This window comes from Brassica napus, chromosome A3 (genome assembly GCF_020379485.1).
Source record: "Brassica napus cultivar Da-Ae chromosome A3, Da-Ae, whole genome shotgun sequence".
Taxonomy (NCBI): domain Eukaryota; kingdom Viridiplantae; phylum Streptophyta; class Magnoliopsida; order Brassicales; family Brassicaceae; genus Brassica; species Brassica napus.
This window is the reverse complement of record NC_063436.1, coordinates 23593429-23611539: the sequence shown is the minus strand read 5'-3', so window position 1 is coordinate 23611539 and position 18111 is coordinate 23593429. Positions and strand designations below refer to the sequence as shown.

The following is an 18111-nucleotide window of genomic DNA, read 5'->3' as shown; positions in this document are numbered from 1 at the left end:
AGAGAATTGGTGATTTACGCTCTATTTAAAGCTAAAAAACCAAGGATTTCAAAAATGTTCTGAGAAGAAAATAGGAACCCAGAATATGAAAATTACTATGTAAGAGAAACAATTATAAAGAAAAAAAAAGATATGATCTACTGTGTGTGTTTGCAAACAGCTGTTGTGGACTACACTGATCAACTCGGAACTTGGTTTTGTTCGTCCAACCATTTGTAAAACGATTTTGTGTTTCTTCATGTGACAATCTCATCCACCTCCGAGTTAAAGATAAAGCTCGGAAACGTTGTTGTTATATCCCTGCGCAGATTTATTCATACGTTAAGAAAACTCATCTGCTATTTCATTTCTTAACTTTTCAAGTATACTTGAGTTCTGGTTCCCATGAATACCTGAGATATGGGAGTGTCATGATCTTAAGTAGTGATGGGTTCTTGTTTACAAAATCGCTCCACTCCAGTTTATCAATCTTTCCATCCTGATTCACGTCTGCATCTTCAAATGTCTGTTCATTAATGCAGAAAAAGAAAGAGACGAAGTTTAAAACTTTAGTTACTAATGGTATAACTTGCTAGAAAGAAAAAAAAACTTTTGTTATTAAAATAGACCATCACAAACCTTATCTAGTATTATCTCTATGGTTTCATCAGCCAATTTCATTTCAGATTCACACAGAAGGGCGATCAACATTTGCTTCACCTGCAAATATATCAAGCACATGTACTTGTTTGATTATTGATATACTTGAGAAATGCTCGGAAATGCAAAAAGAATACAGAATGCATATTGTTGTTACCTCTTGTCGTTCAATGAAACCCGTACAGTCCATGTCGTAAAGCCTAAATGTAACTGAGAAAAGGATAAATACGTAAGACCATAATAAATAAAACTCTTCACACAAAAGCTTCGAGAAGTAATAATAGTTATAAAACTCTCTTCATGCCGTAAACTTACAATCTATTTTGTCTTCTAAAGAAGCATTGGGATGGAAAACATTGAGTGATCTAACAAAGTCGCCGAAATCAATCACTCCTTTTCGTTTAACATCAAACATATCAAATATCTGCAAGGGAGAATGATTACTTAGATTAAATATTAGTCTTCGAGAATAATAAATTTCATTAAAGCGTGAGGAAACTTAGATTATACCCTGTTAGCAAATAGATTCTCCTTCTTCCGGTTCTTGAACAAGGCAAGTTGAAACTCTTCCTGCACGCACGCACGTGAAGGAAGCATTACAAACACACACAAAGATAAAGAAAGTGGGGCCATGAAGAAAGCCTCATAATTCAAAACCAAAAGCAATCTGATATATAATAAGAAAATTCAAGTCAAACATTAAGGGCTATGATTCATTGAATTAGTGGTGCAATATGGAACAGACAGATAGTACTAGCATGGAGGAATCATTATGGAACAGACAGATAGTACTAGCAACGAAGTGGAGAACTACTATTAGATGAATAGCGTAAAGAGGAAAAAGAGTACTAGAGTGGGGTCATGAAAAGATCAAAATGGGGTCCAAAGATTGATAATTTTATCAAAAAACTTTACGTAGGTAGGTACCTTGTTGATCAAACCATCATCAACAACGGAACTGCTGATGCTCTTGAACAGCTCAAACAATGCTTCAACCTCACTCACACTAACTGGAAAAAGAGAAAAAAAACAAGCCACGCTGCAATATCAACCAAAAAGTACCAGGAACCAAACAAAAAAAAAGATTAATCTACTTTGAAACATTTTTGGATACTGATAGAAAGCATCAAAGCAATGAGTCAGAAACGATTCTTGACAACTCTTGCATAAGAAAATATACTACTAAACTGAAGCGGTAGTTAACATGAATAAAGATTTGGTAATAACAAACATGTTTAAACTATGGTACATATAAACGAAACCCCTAACTTAAACTAGATCAATTGAGAAAAGAAGGGCAAGATATAATCAAGCTGATGAATCCTCAAGAAACAAATGAACATGCAGAGGAATGATATGTAGAGAGGAGCAAGTAGTAAACATACAGGCAGTCTCGGAGGCAAGCTTGACAGGGTCTTCGTGTCCACGGAATTCTCTTGCTACCTTTGATTGGAAGCAGCCCATTTACAGAGATGCCAACAGACAAGATTCTGCGGATGCTAAAGCTTTGATTTTACTGCCCATAATCACAAACATCTTTTTTTAGAATTTTTCACATATTCAATAGAAACAGAGCATATGATAGTTTGAATTAAAACACAGAACATCAACATAATGTATAATAAATCACAACAATGGTACGATGATTGTCTAGAATTTCAACAGCTTTCGTCAAATTTTCGAAAAAGTTGTTGGAATCCAAAAAGAGATTCAAAACGTATACCAGGAAAAACGATTCCAAAAGCAGAAGGTAGAGAATCAAAGAAGGTAATGCAGGCACGTCGAGAATTCAAACTCAAAATCACAAAAAAAAAATGTAAATAATCTCATAAGCCAAAACACTCACCACCACCACAACCTAAGAGAACGGCTCGCCGGAGAAATCCAGAGAGAGGAGATATAAACAGCAAAATAAAGAGAAGAGAGGGAGAGAGAGAGAGAGGCAGATGATCTGTGTAGGGATTGGTGAAGGTTGATAGCAAGATGAATGATCGGACGGTTGAAATCAATTTACTACAGAAGCTGTGGGCTTTTTTGTTTGTTTTGTTTTGTGTAAGGAAGAATTGAGAATCAAGCAGCGGGCGGCTTCGGCTTATATTATAAGATGGGATGCGGCACGTGTGAAGGTCGTAAGCGCGTGCGAGACGAGTCAGTTTTGGAAGTTACCATTCCTAATATTTCAGTTACCATTCCTAATTGATTTCTGTTACTTTTCTTTCTGTCCATTTTCTCCTTCTGCTAATTACGTAAGCATATACGATGATTATGTTCTGGAAATTATGTGTTGTTAGCATAATGAAAAATATTTGTGGGTGTATAAAAAAATCCAGAAAGAAAAAACATTCATTGCCGTTGGGCAAGAAATTCAAAAGTTGGATTTTATCAAAATACCTATATCTTTCACATCCGGAAAATTCAAAGATGCGTCCATTTTAAATAATCAAAAAAGTCAAATTGGTACATCAGGAGGAATATTCTGAATATACCAATTACCATACTCTGTATACTTGTACTAATATTTTAAGATATTTTACTAGATTTTGACCCGCGCTTTGAAAGCGCGGGATTATTTTTTGGTAACAAATTTATTAACCCGTCTATATATTAACTAATATGTTAAACGTGGCCGTTTGGTTTGGTCCATTTTATTATTTGCTGGTTTTTTATTTTAGTTCGGTTTAATGTTTTCATTTTTTCGGTTTAAGATATAGAAACTGCTAAGTTATTTATGAAATTGAGTTTGGTTAGGGTGATTGAATATTTTGGTTTTCAGTTTGTTCGATATAATGATGTTAGAAACCCGTTAAATTTCAAGTACTTCAATTATACAACGGGGGCTAATCTTTTAAAACTGATTTTGATTCATGATTAACCTTTTTTTTTCAACCTTTGAGTTTTAATATTTATATTTGAGAATTAATTTATTTTTAAAATTCCTAATATATTTTTATTATTTTTAATTTTGTATATACTTCAAAAAACAAACAAATTAGTTGTTGGTTTTTCAAATTATATTGATTATTTTTCAAATTAGTTTCAATTCTTAATATACTTCTAAGATAATTATCTATTGCATGAAGTTTGATGGTTGAAGGTGGCGGTTGAGGCTTGAATAATGTTTTTCGTTTCATGAGAACTTTGTTGTCGTTTATTCTTTTAGTTATTTGGTTATCTTTCGATTAATTACTATGTTTACATTTTATTTGATTTTAAGTGGTCACGTTTGATGTTTCTTTTTTTATTTTTGAATCGATTTTACTTATGTTTCGGTCATAAAATAAGTACAAATCAGATACTCTAAAATCAAAGAACTGACTTTACTTATGTTTTGACTACAAATTAGGTATAAATCAGATACTTTTAAACTAAAGAACCGATTGGGACCCGAACCCAAAATTACATCGGGTTATACCAGTTCTCTGATGATTTACTAATCTCGACCTGAACCCGATAGAACCCAAATATGACTGATTTTGATAAACCTAAATAACCAAAACCCGATTAGACAAAGCCGAAATCCGAAATCCGATTGGGACCCCGAATGTCCAAGCTTAAAAATATATATTATCATTTCAAATCACTTAAACAACTTTGAAATTTTTAGAAAATATCATACCAAATCACCTATTGGTTTCATTTTTATTTTTAAGTTTTACTAAAATCACTCAAATAATTTCAAATTTCACCTAAATCCAACCAAAATTAAAATACTCTAAAATCTTCTAAAACCTTTAATTCAATACATTCCTCTTAATTAGGAAAAATATATGCTTAGTACACTTATCTATGTATTAGAAACACTCTTATTTGTACATGTTTAGAATATACTATATAGTGGTAGTTGATAGTGATATTATATTTGTTAGTTATGTAACGTTTTAAATTTTTGTGTTGATCACAAACTCTAAATCTCTTAAGATCTCAATATATTTTTTTAACAATAAATATTACAATAACTGTACAGAATCATCGGTTTAAAAATATTAATGATGAGGATTATTCGACATATATATACAAAATATGCTTAAGTATTGACATAAATCTCGGCAGAATCACTGGAGCTAATTTTCCTTTTGTTGGTGCATTACTTGAAACACTTAACTGTTTTGAGAAGGAAACAATGCAGAGGAAGTGATGTTTCTTTCCAGCACTAACTTCTCACCTTCATGCCATTAAAAAAAATATAGAGATGAGAAAAGGGTGTCAAATCAGACAATTGAAGAGGTTGATGCTGGAGTTTGAGAATAAGGAGTTTTACCTTAAAATTTACAAACACATCAACTCCATCAATCAGAGACGAACACTCCTCTGAGGAAATAAAATACCAGATCAATACAGCCTTATGTTTGGGCATTGTTTCTTTCAAAAGCTCCTTACACGAAATTCACAACAAAAAACTTTCTATGACAGGACATAAATCAAGACAAACCTTAACAGTGAAAGAACACCGTAAACCACACAAGGAAATAACAACTGAATAACAACGCTGATTGGAACATAGAATAGATCGAATAGCTTTTGATATGCTAGGCAACACGAGTTCGTCTGCCGGTGATTGACTCAGATAGAATTGCTCTTAAACTTTTATATGTCTGCATTTGTTTTCCTAGCAATGTAAATCAGGTGGAAACCCAAAAAAATGTGTCTAGAAGAAAGAGCATACACAGACCTGAGACTTGAGAGCTTAATCAGTGAGAAAAAGAAAGATGAATCAGCAAAAAGAAGTCACAGAGAGAAAAGAGAAGAAGGTGAAGAGCAAAGTTTCCCTATTTCTCAATCTTGTTGCTAAGAGAGCAAAGAGACTCTTTTTTAACTAATTGGTAGAACAATGGACGAAAAAAAAGAATGGAAGAACTTATGAGAATTTTTTTAAAGTTTTGGGAATCAACAAAGCTCCTTCATCGAATCTAAAAACTGGAAAGAAATCTAATTCTTCCAACTATATTCACTACGTTGAAAGTAAAAGAAAGGAAATTAAATAAAAAATAACTTTTAGATTAAAAGATATTTAGTTGAATATTTCTATATAATTAAAAGTATAGGTTTTAAATAAAGCAGTGGCATGGTTCTGTAAATATTGTTGAAACAGAAGGGTACCTCAAAAAAGGGCCTTCTGTTTTAATAGTATTGATACTTGTTCCCATAAATAATTCGACTACTTTTATATTTTCCAAAAACCGAATGAGATGGGGAGAATTTTAAGATTGGAAATAAATGTAGAAACCGACAATTCTAAATTCAGGGAAACATCATATTTTCTTCAAACCGATTGTAATGGAAAGTGCTGTTTCCTGAAACCGATTGTATCCTTTTCTTTTTCTTATTCTCTTTTTATTTCTATCTCTTTTTGCTTTTCCGTTTTTTTTTTCTTTTCCATATGTTCTTGTTTCTTTTCCATATGTTCTTGTTCTAGTTTAAATATTTGTGATGGAATATCATATCTTTTTCTAAATGAAAAAGAAAAAAACGAAATAACCCAAACAGAACAAAAATTCTGACTCCAACTCTTTTTTTTTGCATATTCTATAAAAGATATTTTGATAAAACCTATATTGCTTGTATTTTCTTTTGAAGATATCAAAACTAAAACTATGTTTGACGTTTAAACTTTAAACACAAACCATATAAAAGACATCAACAATTATCCCTACATCAAATCACACTACATGAAGTGTGAAGGTACACCTGGACGTTCAGGTCTTCGGGTCGGGTCGTGGCTGATTCTTTTCCGTTTCGAGTTCTTTGGGTCCTAAACATTTAGATTCAATAGGTATTTAAAAAATTTTGGTTCGGGTTTGGGTCGATTCTTCTTGGGTCCGGATCAGTTTTGGTATATAACTAATATACTCGTAATTTTTCAGGTCCATATCGGATCTGGATCGGTTTCAGGTATTTAAAATCTAAAAAAGACATGATATACCCAACTCCATATAATTTAGTCGATATTTATCATATATATCTAATTTTTTACAAAATAACTTAAATGAAACTACTAATAATTAAAATAAAATATTTTTAAAAATGTTACAAAATAATAAAAAATATTATTAACAAAAGATATTTTATCTAAATCATAAAATAATATATATAAAATAGAACACAAAAAATATAATTTTGTATATACATGGTTTTAAGTCGGGTACAAATCAGTTCTTATCGGGTCGGTTCTTTTCGGATACGGGTCTATTTGAATCGGTTTTTTTCAGTTCCAGTTCTTTCGAATAAACAAAATTTAGATCCAAAAAGTATTTGTAAATTCTTGGTTCGGTTCTAATTCAGATTTTCGGGTCTAGGTTAAAATGCCCAAGCCTATGTGAAGCCTCCTAACAGGTTCTAACTGTAATGATCTTTTAACATAGTTAGACACTTTAGCAGATGTTTATTAACTAAAGAAGTCAAGTCACTAAAATATTTCGAATCAATTTAATTATAAAGCATCGTTTTATGATTTAAATAAAAGTCGTAGACCAGTCGGTGTGAAATCGTTACATTAGTCTGCAACGTGGCAGACAACGTTTGACATGTTTAGGACCTTAATCACGACCTGACCACGTGATTATCGTCCAAAACAACAATACAAAATCGTATATCTTATATCTTAATTTGTTTGATTATTTATGGTTATTACCTTTGATTGAACCCCTGTCTTTTCCAAAGGTCTACAACCCCTGGCAATCATGAGATTAATTTATAGTTTTTTATTCTGTATACTAAAGAAACCCAAATTTATAATTCGAACATATATTCACGTCATACGCCTGGTTGCATTTTTAAAATTGTTTAGGAAGTATATTAGTTCCCAAAGCTGGCTTTACATGGATTATATATTGATGTTTTCAATTATACATAAAGTATGTCTTTCAATTATATGTAGATGATTTATACACAAAAAAAAAAATCATCAGAAATAGATCAACTAGAAGACTATAGTTGGAGCAGAAAAGAAATTAAGCAAAATAGTTTTAATTTTACTAAATTATGCAAAACTGAAATTGATAAGTAATACTCCATCCGTTCCTAAAAGATATATGTTTTAGAAATTTCACACAGTTTAATAAAACATATTAAAACTTAGCTATAAATGTACAGTTTTTTGTAATTTTATATTTTATATATTTTTAAATCAATAAGATTTTAAGAAATGCAATAATGTTCTTGAGCTTCACAATTTTTCATTATTAATTAACAAAAATTACATTGAAAAATATAAAATATGTAGCTTTTTGAAACAAAAATTTTCTCTAAAATATGGATTTTTTAAAAACGGAGAGAGAATGTTTTAATTTTCAAAATTAAGAAAAGATTTACAGAGTTATTTTTTAAAGAAAATATTTACTTTAGAAAAGAATGCTCCACAACAAAAGGGTTAGTCTTCTAATTCGGCCAGTTATTTTAATTTAATTAAAGTACTCTTGAAATCCAAAAAATTACTTTAATGGTTGGCTTGAATTGAATCTTTGGCATGGTCTCCGGACGTGTCGGAAACGCGTCGGTAAAAAAGGTTACCAATCAATTTTTTTATTTGAATTGTTTTTAAAAAACTATATAATTTTTGTAGCGGCATGGATCCTGTCGTCATGTAAGAAAACGGTAACTCTTACCGAGCTCGTCAAGGGTAAAAGACCAAACATACTTACATAGAAGACACATAACTGGAATAGGAAATAACGAAAGATGGAGGTCACCTTTCACAGGGTTGGAGTTTCAGTATTCTCCACAGGGGACAAAACCACATGTTGGCGATAGTTTAACAAAAGTTGGCAAATCAATTTTGTTCATTGTATGAAAGATTGTTTTTAGAGTGAATTGGTTTAGCACCCAAAAAAAAAAGTCTTATCTCTTTGTGACTAAGAAGTTGATTATTTGCAGATTCTAAACTAGTTTTTGGTTTTTGATTTTGTAAAAGCCATTATTTTACCAATCAAGATTTTATAAAAATAGATTCCCTAAAAAATAGGGAAACTAGATTTTGGATTAACTACCTATTTTCAAGCAAAAACCAAAAACCATGTTTTGTTGGTTTTCTAAACTATGTACGTGGGTTTTGTAAACTTTTTTTTTTTTGTTTCTTATTAAACTATTTCCATATTTATGTATTAATATAAGCAAATATTAATAAGAAAGGATTAAAGTGATAAATAGTAATTATTCCAAATCATTAAAGTTCAATAAAATATTTTACATCTAGAATCTAATATGAAAAATAAAATTCCTATACAAAGTTTAAATTAACATAATTATTTATTTTTAATTTCAAAATAAACAAATGTAAATATTTTTACTGATAATATGTAGATATTTATTTTTGATTTATTAAACTAAAAGATTATCTATATTTATTAAACATCACTTTAAGATCGAACTATTGATATTTATTTATATATTTGAATTTCGTAAATTTATTTACTTCTAGCACAATTTTTAAAATGTAATTAATTTTTATTTAGTTTGTTTTTAAAAATAATGATTAATTGTGTATTGTCATATAATATATATGAATGTAGGTTTATTCATTTATATCAGTTCAAGACAAGCAATAAATTTATTTTATTATTTTTTAAACATTTTCTAAGATAAATAAATTTATCTTACTGTGGTAAAGTATGTAATATTTCTTATTTTTATAGTAAGTCAAATTATGTTATTAGTATTTAGTATATCTCAGCTTGAAACAAAAATAATTAACCAATATAGTTAAACCAAAAATTAAAACAAATATTTATTATTTTTAATTTTAGAAAAACTAAAACAATTACAGAAAAATAACGATAGAAATCTATGAATAAAAAATATTTTAGCATTTAATCACAGTTTTATTTTCTGTTTACAGTTTTTTTTTAAAATACTATGAATAATATTTTTATTCTATTAGTTTTAAAATCAAAATCAAAAACTAAAAACTAAAATCTAAAACAACCATTCATGCTTTTCAAAAAACCAAAATCTACTGCAAAATCAAAAACCAAAAACCAAAAACTAAAATCTAAAAACTAGAAACTAAAATCCAAAAACCAGAAACTAAAATCTAAAAACCAGGAAAACAATCATCACCTAATTACAACATCATATAACCAAAAAAGAAGAAGCAAGAGTCTCTGTTTTAGCTTTACACTTCTTTGAACCCAACGATGATGATGTGTCCTCCTCACCATCTTTCCAAGCTGCTTGCCATTGTTTATCATATAACGTCGTCTCATCAAAAAGTTTCTTCAACTTATCCACATCCTCATTCTTGCGGATGAAGAGAACTCCAGCCACAGCCACGAACAAAAGCCTTTTACAGAAGAAGTTCCCCAGTTGATCAACAAGTCCTACTCCAGTAAGACTATCAACAAAGTAAGCCATGAAGAACCCTATCATCGCAGCACGACCTACAACATAATGTAACATCTTAGTTATAGCCCCTAGCTAGATTGTGTGTTTATTCTTTTAGAGCTTTGAGACAGAGGAACTAAAACCGTTGAGGAGCTCAGCTTCGGGTAAGTGGTATCTCTTCATCCAAGCCCACCATGGGATTATTGATGTATCGAAGATTACAGGATCGTCGTTACTCGTGGTCTCTGGATTCTCTTCGAGCCATTTTCTTCTCTTGGCCTCTTTACAAAACAGAAGTACAAAAAAGTGTAGGCACCAAATTTACTAGATAGGCAAATTTGATATGTAAAGCAAAAAATTTACAAATAACATGAATAAAAATATAATAATATAATACCAAAGTTGAAAAAGAACTAGGTTGAAGCAGAGTCGAGATTAGATCTCTTTCCTTAATCCTTTAAACGCCCGTAGTGTGCCGGTTTGATACGTTTAAGAATCCCAGGATACAACTGCCTATATCTTCAGTCTCACAGCACTTGAGAACCAAAGCCTGTCGAACCTATTTCTATGTTATACTCTCAGACACAAAACAAAAAAAAATAGGAGAAAGTGGTTTTGTTTGTATTGGATGTATATTTTGAGAATGAGAAGAGCATGACCTTTATATAGAATATAAAGTCTAACGTGTGCTACTGCGAGCACTAAATGGAGATGGTGGTTTTTGATTCCTTCATAATGACTATTAAGAGGTGATTGATTTTCATATGTTACGAAAATAAATTCACAAAATCAACTTGACATTGGTCAAAGATTTAGTCAAGTAGTAATGAAGAGCCTTGGTCAAAAACGTGAGAATCATTCTCTACACCAAGAGATAATATGCTTGTATTATTTATTTAAATAATTAGCAAATGAATTTGGGCTAACAAGATTAATCTTATTTGATTAATTCCAAAACTTGATCCAGCCCAAATATCTCTTTTTATAATACACCAAAGTGTCTATAAAGTTTTTTTATAACTTTGTTATAACTTCTCCATTTTAAACACAAGAGGTTTCTTACCTCACAATTCTAATATAGATATTTTACAAATAATCTATTTAGACTTTCATTTCTCATTCAAACGAACTTCGTTTTTGATATATGATTACACTATACCATAGTGCTCATAACAATGAATCCTACGATTCCACAATCCGGTCATTTCGACAATCAAATTGCTCGAAAAATTTACCGGAATATTGGCCATAGCCATTTGTCCAAAAAACAGTTCCAACAAAAAGTTACGTAAAACTCAAATGATGGAAAAAAATTAAGTTCCAGGTTCTAACCAGAAACGATGACGTCATCCCAGTCTGTTTTCCCATCTTTCTCGAACTGTTTCAGATCCCATGTTCCGTTAACCCACCTCGCATCCTCGAACTTGGTAAAATTCTCCGTCGTCTTCATATCTTCAACTTCTTCTTTCTCGATGTGAGCTAAAGGTTGTCGAACATCAGCTCCTCTCGGTACGGGCTTCTGCTGGGCCAGAGACTGAATCAGTTTGGGCTTCGGTGACAGAAGCTATACGACTGCGCATTGAGTATTAACAAGGACGGCATCGTTTTGGAAATAGATCATCGTCCTTATAACCTGAAAGGATAAGAAAAGGTTGTTAGACCTTTTCTGTTACACTGATCAGATACAGAAAGAAAGAGAGAGCTACGCGAGAGAGAAGAGACGGAGGAGCGACGGTGAAGGAGCTGACCTGATCTTCTCTTACGACTCTGATTGCCGGTGGTGCACTTTCAGATACAACGCTTGTTCTCCGGTAACTTCTGTGTCAAGTTAACCTGAAACAAAGGAAACGTTGTAAGCTCTTTGTACTCTGTATCATCATATATGATCTAGTGGAAGCTTGAGAGTTTGGATCTCTCCCCAGACAGTAGGCAACGAAGTCTGGGTAAACAAATTGTGTGTATGTGTTCTTGATCGAACTACAAACCTAAGAACCTAGTCACAAACGAGCGAAGTAGAATCTAAGAACGAGTGATCAACTTGATATTGATTCTTGACAAGTGGTATCAGAGCGCCAGGTTTTGTGCAGGGAGGTTCTCGATCTGGTTGCGGTTAAGCGACCTAAGGCACTTACGATCTAATACGGATTAATCAAGTGGCTACCGCGAGCTTATCTCCATGGAGGCGGTTAAGAAGTTTGAGATGGAGAAGTTCGACGGCAAAGGGGATTTTGGTTTGTGGAAATTCAAGATGCAGATGCAACTTGAGCTGCAGGGACTGGGCCATGTTCTGGCAGGAGTCACTGACTCGAGATCATCAGGTGAAGATGATCAAGAAGTGAAATCAGAAGCGGAAGATGAAAAAGATCCTAAGGCTAAAGAGAAAGATACAAGAGCAAGGAACCTCATATGCTCGAGCCTTTCGAACATAGTCTTGAGGAAAGTCATGAGGGAACAGACTGCTATGGGAGTTTGGAAGGCGCTTGAAGCAGATTACCAGACAAAAACACTTCCAAACCGAATCTACCTCAAGCAAAGCTTTGCCAGTTTCAAGATGCAAGAAAACAAAAGCATTGAGGAAAACATGGATTCATTCCTAAAGCTTATTGATGATCTGGCTAGCTTAAACATCACAATATCAGACGAGGATCAAGCCATTCAGATACTGACAGGTCTCCCTCCTCAGTACGATACCCTAGTTCACACATTAAAATATGGTACTGGGAAGGATACGCTGACAGTCAAAGAAGTCACAACGTCGGCTTATGCAAAGGAAGCTGAGTTGAGAGAAAAAGGCTTGTTAGGAAAAGGAAAGTCTGAAGCTGAAGGTTTGTTTGCAGAGAGAGGTAGACAGAATAAACGTCAAGGTGGCTCGTACAATCGGAACAGAAGTAAGAGCAATGGAAACAGATTCAAAAAGGCTCAGAAAACTCAGGGTCAACCTAAGGGACGTGAGTGTTGGGTATGTGGTAAAGAAGGACACTACAAACGAGACTGCCCAGAAAGAAAAGATGATCATCAGAAGAACCAAGCAGCAAACGTGGGTCTATATAAGGAACCTATGATCCTAACAGCTAGCGTTCAAAACACTAAACATGAATGGGTTCTGGATTCTGGCTGTACCTTTCACATAACACCAGACAAGGATTCACTGTTTGATTTTGAGGAAATAGAAGGGGGAAAAGTCTTAATGGGAAACAACACTCACAGCGAGGTAGAAGGAAAAGGAAAGATCAAAATCCGAAACCCCGACAAGACTGAAGTTATTCTTACTAACGTGAGATACATGCCTACGATGGGAAGGAATCTCATCTCATACGGTCAACTAGAGAAAAATGGTTGCAACTATGAAGGAGCGGGTTTTCGAGTGACGTTTTATAAAGATGGAAGGAAAGTGTTGTCTGGAAAGTATAATGAGGGATTATACTACCTTGAAGGATCAGTTGAGAAGAACGTTGCAGCAGTGGCAAGACCAGAAGTCGACAAAGCACAGAGATGGCACTCTCGCCTGGGTCATATGGGACTGAAGTGCATGAATGTGCTGATAAAGGAAGGTTACCTAGATGGAAGTGAGATTCACACACTAGACTTCTGTGAAGAATGCGTCTTGGGAAAGTCTCAAAAGCAGAGTTTCAAAACCGGTAAGCACACATCTAAAGGAATTCTAGAATACATCCATTCTGATCTTTGGGGATCTCCGGGAGTTGAGGAGAGTCTAGCTGGATGCAAATATTTCATCACATTCATTGATGACTTCTCAAGGAAAGTATGGATTAAATTCCTAAGAACTAAAGGAGAAGCTTTTGCAAGTTTTGAAGAATGGAAGCAGCTAGTTGAAACTCAGACTGGGAAGAAAGTAAAGTGTCTACGAACTGACAATGGTCTCGAATTTTGTAACAAGGAGTTTGATGGGGTTTGCAAAGAAGCAGGAATTAAAAGGCACAAGACCTGTTCGTACACACCTCAACAGAACGGCGTCTCTGAGCGGATGAATTTGACTATCATGAATAAAGTAAGATGTATGTTGGCAGAAACAGGTTTTGGGAAACAGTTTTGGGCAGAGGCGGCTTCGACTGCTGTATACTTGATCAACAGATCACCAACGTCATCACTGAACTTCAAAATTCCTGAAGAACTCTGGTCAGGAGAGAAAATTAATCTTGATCACCTGAGGCGTTTTGGAAGTGTGGCTTATGTACACACTACTCAAGACAAAATCAGTCCTAGAGCTGTTAAAGGATATTTCATGGGTTATCCTCAGGGGGTTAAGGGGTATCGGATATGGATGCCGGACCAAGGGAAATGCACATTGAGCAGAAATGTGGTGTTTCATGAGGATTTAGTGTTTAAAGACGCTATGGAAGAAAAGGAATCAAGGAAGAACAACTCAAAGAAAGTCACATTCAACTTCGACAAAGTTCACGGGATTTCTGATTCAGGTGGAGCTAGTAAGAAAATTGAAGTTGAGTCTTTGAATCCAGGATCTTCATCTGAGTCAGAGTTAGAGAGTGAAACTGAGTCAAGCGCAGAACCACCAGCAGATACAGATGCGGTGGAATCACTGAATGACTATGTTCTTGCGAGAGACAGAGGGAAGAGACAGCTGAAAAAACCAGCTATGTTTGAGAGTGGGGACTTCGTAGCTTATGCTTTAGTATGTGCTCAGGATATGGAGATTCAAGAACCAAGAACTGTTGCTGAAGCAATGCGGAGCAAGTATTGGAAAGAATGGAAGAAAGCAATGGAAGAAGAGATGAAGTCATTGGCTAAAAATGGAACTTGGAAGCTAGTTCAGAAGCCAAACAGAAATAAAATAGTTGGTTGCAAGTGGATCTTCAAGTTCAAAGAGGGAATCCCGGGTGTGGAACCACCAAGATTCAAGGCTCGACTAGTAGCAAAAGGTTTCACACAGATTGAAGGAGTAGATTACAATGAGATCTTCTCGCCTGTAGTCAAACACGTATCCATCAGACTGCTGCTATCAATGGTTGTGAATTTCGATCTAGAACTTGAGCAACTGGACGTGAAGACAGCTTTTCTGTATGGAAATCTAGACGAAGAGATCTATATGGATCAACCGGAGTGTTTTACTGAAAAGGGAGATGAATCAAAGGTATGTCTATTGAAGAAATCCTTGTATGGACTCAAACAGTCTCCTAGACAGTGGAATCAAAGATTTGATGAGTTTATGAAGAAACAGGGGTTTGTTCAGAGTGCGAATGATCAGTGTGTCTACTTTACCGGAGAAGAATTGAAGGACAGAGTATATCTTCTATTGTATGTGGACGACATGTTAGTTGCTGCTAAAGACATGAACAAGATACAGAAGTTGAAAGACAGGTTAAAGACAGAGTTTGAAATGAAAGACTTGGGTAAGGCTACACGTATCCTTGGAATGGATATAATTCGTGACAGAAAGAGAGAAGTGTTAAAATTGTCACAGGAAAGATACTTGAGACAAGTTCTGAAGAATTTTAACATGGAAGGAGCTAAGGCTGTGGTTACTCCTACAAGTTCACAGTTTAAGTTGAAGAAGCTAACTGAGATTGAGGAAAGGGAAGAGGCTAAATATATGGATAAAATTCCCTATGCCAGTGCAGTTGGAAGCCTAATGTATGCTATGATAGGTTCTCGACCAGATTTGGGATATGCTATCTGTCTGATCAGCAGGTACATGGCTCAACCAGGACGAGGTCACTGGGAGGCAGTCAAATGGGTTTTCAAATACCTAACAGGAGCACTGGACATAAGCCTAACCTTTACTAAGCAAGATCAGTTTGAGATAGTCGGCTACAGTGATTCTGATTACTCAGCAGATTTGGATGGTAGAAGATCTGTTTCAGCTTATGTGTTTCAAGTGGGAGGTAATACCGTGAGTTGGAGGTCAACACTTCAGTCTGTGGTGGCATTGTCAACCACAGAAGCTGAGTATATGGCCTTAACAGAAGCAGCAAAAGAGGGGAAGTGGCTTTTGAAGATTTGCGATGAGTTGGGATTTAAGTTCAAAAGTTTTAAACTACTATGTGATTCACAGAGTGCAGTTTGCCTAGCAAGGAATGCAGTCTATCATTTCCGAACTAAGCACATGGATACTAAATACAACTACATCAGAGACAAAGTTCGCGAAGGTCAAGTGGATCTACAGAAGGTGCACACTACCCTAAATGCTTCAGATTTTCTAACAAAGAGTTTACCTGGAAATGCTTTCGAGCGGTGTCTGGGAAAACTCAAGTTAGTCGCTTAACCCAAGCAGGTGGAGCTCCGAGAGGGTCTTGTCGATTGGATACCTCGAAACAAGGAGTGGAAACAGAAGATCAGATAAGGTAAATTAATCTGATTGAGGAAGAAAAATCGACAAAGCCTAGGACTGGTAAAAGTTCTATGGGAAACAGAACAGATAAAGTCAACACAGGGCCCTTACGTGGTTATCTTCAGAGAGGTTGATCTCAGGAAGAAGACAGAGCAGGGCGTGAGTCTGGTTGGTATTGGTTGAAGTTCTGTGATTCAGGATGAGAGATGCGTCAGGAGATTAAGTCTAGAGCCTGATTGAAGAAGCTGATTGATCGGTGACATTAGTTGAAACTCGGAGTTGAGGTTTGGTGGTGATATGTTCAAAAGACAAAGAGAGAGAGTATGATTTCGACAAAGGTGGAGATTGTGAGCTAAAGGTTGTCGAACATCAGCTCCTCTCGGTACGGGCTTCTGCTGGGCCAGAGACTGAATCAGTTTGGGCTTCGGTGACAGAAGCTATACGACTGCGCATTGAGTATTAACAAGGACGGCATCGTTTTGGAAATAGATCATCGTCCTTATAACCTGAAAGGATAAGAAAAGGTTGTTAGACCTTTTCTGTTACACTGATCAGATACAGAAAGAAAGAGAGAGCTACGCGAGAGAGAAGAGACGGAGGAGCGACGGTGAAGGAGCTGACCTGATCTTCTCTTACGACTCTGATTGCCGGTGGTGCACTTTCAGATACAACGCTTGTTCTCCGGTAACTTCTGTGTCAAGTTAACCTGAAACAAAGGAAACGTTGTAAGCTCTTTGTACTCTGTATCATCATATATGATCTAGTGGAAGCTTGAGAGTTTGGATCTCTCCCCAGACAGTAGGCAACGAAGTCTGGGTAAACAAATTGTGTGTATGTGTTCTTGATCGAACTACAAACCTAAGAACCTAGTCACAAACGAGCGAAGTAGAATCTAAGAACGAGTGATCAACTTGATATTGATTCTTGACACTCGACAACTGGTGTTGATGCAGGAGGTTCATTAACGTCCACGGTGGTGGCGGTCGCAGGAGAGGTTATCCCAGTGTCGGAGGAGTTAGCTCGAGTGACGGCGAGGAGAGAGAAGCGGTTCGTGGAGAGGAGAGAGAGTGAGATCTTTGGGATGAAGATTGGCGGGGAGAACAATAACGCCATTGTTAATGGTTTCTTTAGCTAAAGCTCACTCAACAAGTGGTTCTTAATAAGCCGTCGGGAGAGAGAGACGTGTTATCGTCGGAGAAGGTAACATGTATGTCGTTTCTTTCTCTAAAATAGAAACTACGTAACGTTTTAGTGTTTCACACAGTTCGAAAAGAACAAAAAGGAAACTGATAGTGATAGTTATTCATGGGCTAGTATTAAAAACCCATCACCGTCAGTGTGGAGGATTACCACGTGCACATGAGTCTAAAAGTAATCGTCGGAGGGGTATTATTGTCAAACTATTTTCAGTAGCCGCATAAATATGTGACATTTTTTAATTAGAAAATGACTAGAATAGCACTAAAAAAGTTTTTGTCACAAATATAGTTTTTAAAAATAAAAATGATCAAAATATCACTTAATGTTTTATCACAAGAAATAAATATACATTTATATCCCAATGGTAAATTAATTTAGACATTAAAGTTTAGAGTGGTGGAGTTTAGGATTTAGAGTTTAGGGTTTAGGGTTTAGAGTTTAGGTTTTAGGGTTTAGAGTTAGGGAGTGGAGTTTTGAGGATAATATTTCAAATTTTAAAAACTAAAAAAAAATTAAAATTTTCAAAAATAAAATGTTATTTTGGTCATTTTAGTTTTTGAAAGCTATTTTTATGACAAAAACTTAGAAATGTGCTATTTTGGAAATTTGCCCTTTTTTAAATTTATGATTTGTGAAGCATAATAAAAAAG

At 34.7% G+C, this 18111-nt stretch overlaps 2 protein-coding genes across 3 annotated transcripts; both read right to left on the bottom strand.

Moving 5' to 3' along the window:
- Positions 1-4: 4 nt before the first annotated feature.
- Positions 5-2724, bottom strand: LOC106440230 (calcineurin B-like protein 1). Of its 2 annotated transcripts, XM_013881846.3 has the most exons (9): positions 2486-2724; positions 2025-2155; positions 1567-1649; positions 1150-1209; positions 955-1063; positions 797-849; positions 619-699; positions 393-505; positions 5-300 (listed from the first exon to the last, which is right to left on the bottom strand). In XM_013881846.3, exons 2-9 carry the CDS (start codon positions 2101-2103, stop codon positions 237-239), a joined length of 642 nt encoding a protein of 213 aa, XP_013737300.1. In that variant the 5' UTR covers positions 2104-2155; positions 2486-2724; the 3' UTR covers positions 5-236.
- A 5661-nt stretch (positions 2725-8385) lies between these two features.
- On the bottom strand, positions 8386-17422 carry LOC106444400 (light-harvesting complex-like protein 3 isotype 1, chloroplastic). The gene is made up of 8 exons (XM_022716768.2): positions 17120-17422; positions 16883-16967; positions 16146-16767; positions 11703-11787; positions 11287-11587; positions 10098-10235; positions 9691-10010; positions 8386-8486 (listed from the first exon to the last, which is right to left on the bottom strand). The coding sequence occupies exons 5-7, from the start codon at positions 11402-11404 to the stop codon at positions 9703-9705; spliced, it is 564 nt and encodes a 187-aa protein (XP_022572489.1). The 5' UTR covers positions 11405-11587; positions 11703-11787; positions 16146-16767; positions 16883-16967; positions 17120-17422; the 3' UTR covers positions 8386-8486; positions 9691-9702.
- Between the last annotated feature and the right edge of the window lie 689 nt (positions 17423-18111).